The 5,570-nt window shown below is 34.3% G+C and overlaps 1 protein-coding gene across 5 annotated transcripts; it reads right to left on the bottom strand.

Annotated features, from left to right (window-relative positions):
• Window positions 1-385: 385 nt before the first annotated feature.
• On the bottom strand, window positions 386-4,425 carry LOC104770640 (aspartic proteinase 36). 5 transcript variants are annotated; one of them, XM_010495097.3, is made up of 11 exons: window positions 3,065-3,606; window positions 2,888-2,950; window positions 2,636-2,765; window positions 2,296-2,546; window positions 1,972-2,199; window positions 1,708-1,870; window positions 1,484-1,557; window positions 1,284-1,380; window positions 1,105-1,171; window positions 946-1,017; window positions 386-850 (listed from the first exon to the last, which is right to left on the bottom strand). In XM_010495097.3, exons 2-11 carry the CDS (start codon window positions 2,926-2,928, stop codon window positions 690-692), a joined length of 1,284 nt encoding a protein of 427 aa, XP_010493399.1. In that variant the 5' UTR covers window positions 2,929-2,950; window positions 3,065-3,606; the 3' UTR covers window positions 386-689. The 5 variants fall into 5 exon arrangements, with proteins under 5 accessions (XP_010493399.1, XP_087359628.1, XP_087359629.1 ...); XM_087503502.1 differs by having other exon boundaries at window positions 2,918-2,950; XM_087503503.1 differs by having other exon boundaries at window positions 2,923-2,950.
• Between the last annotated feature and the right edge of the window lie 1,145 nt (window positions 4,426-5,570).

Here is a 5,570-nt window from a genome sequence, read left to right as displayed (position 1 = left end):
TTCTGAAAATGATATATCATATAATATCTATCTATGTATCTTTTTGGTATATTTATCTATGTATTTATGCCACATATTAACAATCCAACTGTTTGTCAAAAAAAAAAAAAATTAACAATCCAACTAAAATTATAACAATCTAAATAATTGTGAAAAACCAAGACACAAAAAAGACAATCACACTAAAATGGTAGAATCTAAATATCACTCGAAGCAAATTAAAACAAACACACAAAAAAAAAAAATTACATTTTTCTTAGTTATTATAGAAAAGTTATCTTGTGGTGTACGACGATCCTTAGGTATAGTAGTACTCTATAATTTGATGCTCAATGATACTAGTATGTGAAAACGTTATTTCATCATTTCTTTGCTTTTGCTTTCGTTTTTATCTTTGCAGAATCTCTTTATATAACATCAACATAGTGGAAGAGTTAAACTTGATCAGAAGAACAATACACACACACTGACACCACTATGGATAAAAGGAATTATGTACATCCAAAACTATAACAATGGGATGGAAAAAAAAAAGAACAAACAACAACAAAGAAGTTAACTTCTCTTCTGCTGGGATTCGCCGGTAGGGAGAAACTTACTCTCCGGTGACCGACCACAAATAACACGCCGGCGACCACATCAAAAGGGTATAGAAACTACAACTTAGGCGAAGTTGCATAAGCTGTGTGCTATAAGAACATGTTGATTACCATTAGTAACAGTATTAACGTGTTTCCAACAATGTCCATTGATGGCTTCTGCGGCGCAGCATTGTCACTAAACTGTCCTGCATTCACGTATTCGCTTCTTCCACTGCTGCTAGTCGCTGAGACATTTACCGACATTGAACCTGAAGAAAATATCAAAGTTGAGGGAGTTTTAAAGTGATTTCATTGCTTTTGGGTGTCATTTGGGTTGTAAAGTGATGAGAGTGATGAGAATTACAGTCATAGTTTGCCCATCCGATTCTCTGACCGACCAGATCATATACAAAAATTTTGTCTTTGAGAACCAAATCTGCAGAACAGAGATGAAGAAATCGTTGTATTGTGTTACCAAACGTAGATTTCAAATAACAAAGGTTAAGCTTTCGATTCGGGTTACCTCCAAGGATGGTTATACCCTGATTCTGTATCCTTTGAAAACCGATGCACCACACTGCAGTACCTCCCTAGAAAATAGAGTGCAGAGACAAATGTTTAACCAAAAACCAAAAAAAAACCTCAAGGTTCATAATTTGAGAGCAGATACCTATGAAAATGTTTCGAGTTAAATACACTTACAACGTTGTTCTGCTGTATGAGGTAATCCTGTGGATTTAAGAACATGGATGCTCCACCAGCAAAGTTCAAGCTAACTGGAGGAAATATGTCTGCAACACTGATCATCACAGTACCATAGAAAGGTTCAGATTTTTCCACTATATCGATACCAATTAGGAAGACATGGTTAAGATAAGAAAATTGGAAAGAGGAGTATATACCTCGTAGCTATTACGTAACATTGGTTCCCTTTCGAAACAACGGGTCTGACCGACTGTGAAACAGCATTTGTTATCTGAAAAAATTTCATAACAAGATAGCATGTAAGATAATGTATAGAGGCATATTGTAGAGTTACAACCCAATGGAGTACAGTTATAACTACAATTCTCAGACAGTTCAGTGTTATCAAAAGGATATAGCAATGGGAGGTTTAAGGACTTACAGCTTCAACAAAAGGAACGTAGGCTGCTTCAGAAAGGTATGCCAGTGTTGTACCAGTGTCGATGATTGTTCCTTGTCCGTTTGATGTGGAGAAGACTGCTGGATTGATAGGTAAAGGTTGGCCATTCACAGAGATGCTCAGCAGATTCACATTGTAATGAGGCCTAAAATATTTGCACGCAGATCATGCTTTTTAATCACTCTCAAAACATATGAACAAAACGATTTTGAAATGAAACGGTTTTGAGGGATAAATGTAACTAACTGTGATGGAACAAGTGGAGTAAAGACCATGTTTGGCTCCACAATCTCTCCAAGAACCAATATGCCTCCGCCTCCATTCTCCCCTTTCAAGCAGTGAGAGAACACTCTTGGAGCTAATCCCTGAGAAGCAAGCTGAGAAATCACAGACATCCCTTGCTGCCCAAACCCAAAGATTCCATCAACCGCTCTATCCGACTTCACTAAATCTCCCGTCTGCGAGGTGCTACATCTGGTTCCAGAAAAAACAATCCCACATTAACAAAGTCAAGAGTAGTGGCCCATATTTGATGCCAATGAAACAAAGGATTCGCTGAAATAAACTCACCCAAACACAACCTGAGCCGTTGAGTTTGGGACCAGCGAGCTTCCGACAATCATGTCAAATTGCAAAAGATCAGAGACGTAAAACCCCGAGGTACCACTTCCATCGCCATACTGAAACGTGTAAGCACAAAGATTGTTCTGAACAGAACAGCCTGAATCAGATGACTGAATACCCCAACTGCATCTTTGATCAGAACATGACACTGGTGATGCTGTTACAGAGTTTCCTGGATCAAAGAAATTCAACTGAATCTGCAAAAGAGATGAACATTCATATTAATCTCAAATCACAGAATTCAAAATATACAAATATAATGAAAGATGTTATTCAGAAGCTTTACTTGGAGTCCACTGGTTTGAGGGCAGCCATTGCAAGAAGCACAGCTAACCCACAAAACATCACTTCCTGTATCAACCTGTACATAAAAATCTTTTGGAGGAGATCCTAATCGCAGCTTCGTGTAGTATAATCTGTACAAAAGTCAAACACCAAAACTAAGTAGAAGACAACAAAAAACCAAAGAAAACAACTTTTTTTTTTTTTTTTTGATTGAGACATAAGAAAACAAACAAAAATTTTGGCAGAACATAACTGAGATATACTCAGATATTGTATCGAACACCTTACAGGCATTGCCAACACAGTCGATCAACCCCTAAAACAAAAGAAGAGAACAAAGATGAAATTTTTTTGAATTTACCCAACAACGAAAGGATCAAAAGTTCCATCGACGGGGAAATCTATAACACCACCTAAGGACTGTAACAACCTGCCGTGTCTAGCTTTATCACGAGCCATGAGCTGACTCAGTTCCATCTCATGATTCGCCGGAATCACTCTTTCGAGTTTCAACGCCGCCGGGAAACCGAAAGGCGAAACCGCCGCAGGTAATAATAAACAACAACAAATCAGAATAGATACCGTAACCCGAACAGCCGCCATATATAGATAGCTTCCCCCGAGTTGGGTTCTTCTGCTTTTGTGAAGTGTTTTAACAAGATCTCTTCCTCAGAAATCAAAAAAGGATCATTCTTTTTGTTGTGGGTACGACGGAGAATGATGAATCGACGACGACATAATAGGGAATTGGAGAGAATTGAGTCGTCAAGTTGTTTAATACGGATCCGTAGACTCGAGATTCATGTAAAAAAAATAAAACAGAAGATTTTGATTTGTGTACTAGTGTGTTGTCGTTGCTTTGCTTGTCTTTGTCCTTTTTGGGAGAGAGAGAGAGAGAGAAGTTAAAAGAGAGTAGTAGTAGATTAATCCCCAGAAAAATATGTACCAGTGCAGATTACGCCAATGTCACATGTGTTTTAATTCCATTGTTTCTGTTTTTATATTAATCGATTTATTTTTCCCCTATTAATCGGTTTTTTTTTTTTTTACAAAAACTTCTCCAAATAACCATATCTTTCATGTTTTTAATTGTTAAATAAAACGCATATATATAACTACAAATATTACATATTTATACTATAATTCATTCAGGCTAATATGACATATTTAAGAAAATCGGATATTCTAGTTTGATAGATTCTAAGGTGGGTCAACCATAATTAAAAAAAAAAAAAAATCTCTAATCAAAATGTTGGGAAGTCAATGACAATGATTGATAATTTGATATAGATGCTTGAAAAACATAACGTATAGATGCTGCTTATCATAAGATAAATATTAATCTTAGTCGATGAAAAAAGAGAGAGAGATCAATTATTTTTTCTATATGCAAGTTTTGTTTCATTTCAGAGTGGTATTCTCATTGATTATTTTTCTACATGCAAGTACTCTCGTTTCATTTTCAGAGAGTGTGTATATATTATTATTATCATTTTATCAACAAATTAATACTTTTGAGACAAACTTAATTAATGACATGTATATGCAAGTTTTTAAAGAGGGCATGGTCAAAGTTGCTTAGCAAACAAGTAAAAAAAAAAAAAGAAAAGAGTATAGTTGTATAAGTGAACAAAGATTAGGGTTCATAAAAACAAAAACAAAAATGGAGACCAGTCAATGGAAGGGTTATTTCTTGGCAATTAGCAAGCACCATCTTCTTTAGCTTTCTTTTTTTCTTTTCCTTTTTCTTTCCTCTGGTTACCTAAACCACATAATGCTTACTTTTGACGCACCTCTTGCTTTACTTGCATAGCATATATTATAATTACACACGAAAAGCAAGTGTGTATAACAGTATATATATGTATATACACACACAATTTTGTAGGAGTATTTATTTATACGTACGTGTATAAGAATCAATTGGAATCCATCGGAATATAAAAAGCAAGTTATATAATACTATTGACATAGCGATCAACATAGGATATTTTCAACCAAATTGATGAAGAATATTAGGTAATTCGACGACTTGATTGGTTTACGGGTCAAATGTATTATATATTCCAATATTGTATATAGATAAGTTTCTACCATTCTCTGTTGTATTACCAAAAGCATCTATGATCTCTACAAGAAAACACGTACGAAGTTTAAGTTTGATACATAGTTTTTACCTTTGATCCGTTTTATTGATGATTAAATTTTAAAAGTTTATTTTTCATGACAATAAGAATTTTACGTACCAAATCTTCAGCAAAGTTTTTAAAAAGATAAACATCTTCAACTTATTATATAGTGTAGTGGTTTGGATCAAGGAGCTTTTAACTGTAGCAATGCAATCAAATAAAATGGTTGTATAACATTTTTGGATAAACAAAAGCAATGCCTTTATTTTTTCCTTTGAGGCTAAGTTATGAAGGTGTGGTGTCACATTCCATCCGAATGTCTTTTATATTGTTTCGAGGCCCTAAATTTATAAAAGACTAACCATAATATCATTATTTCTTTACTTTACTTTTGGCTTTGTCATCAACATTTGTCCCATTTTCAAAATTTTCTCTTGTCATGTCTTGTTTTTAAATATGTAATTTTTCTTTATATTTAGACACAACATGATTAGATATCAACTTAATTACTTGATACAATTACAACACAAAATTTATTGGTTTCCAACACTAATATAATTATATAACTTATCTTAGCCACAAATAACAACGATGATTCAACGACGAGAGTACAGAGTACAGACAAATGAGCTACCCCAATATTTATTCATATTAATTCCGGTTTCGCCATAATTAAAAAAATGCTTTTCTTTTTTATAATTATTAATATGTTATGGTCGCTTTCCATTGGACCAAATGAGTGAAGTTTTCATGAAGTAGTATCCAATCACATTACTGTGCAAAAACATTAAGAAGGAGAGTATTTTC

This window comes from Camelina sativa, chromosome 20 (assembly GCF_030686135.1).
Source record: "Camelina sativa cultivar CO46 ecotype springtype chromosome 20, ASM3068613v1".
Taxonomy (NCBI): Eukaryota; Viridiplantae; Streptophyta; class Magnoliopsida; order Brassicales; family Brassicaceae; genus Camelina; species Camelina sativa.
Note: the sequence above shows the minus strand (reverse complement) of the source record. Positions and strands in the feature narration are given on the sequence as shown.

Excerpts from the sequence above, each read along its gene's own strand:
- LOC104770640 (XM_087503501.1), bottom strand. The coding sequence starts at position 3,237 with ATGGCGGCTGTTCGGGTTACGGTATCTATTCTGATTTGTTGTTGTTTA. Across the intron at positions 2,766-2,995 it reads TTTGATCCTTTCGTTGTTGG|ATTATACTACACGAAGCTGC; the intron begins GTAAATTCAAAA and ends ACTTTTGTACAG. Across the intron at positions 2,200-2,295 it reads ACGGCTCAGGTTGTGTTTGG|ATGTAGCACCTCGCAGACGG; the intron begins GTGAGTTTATTT and ends TTCTGGAACCAG.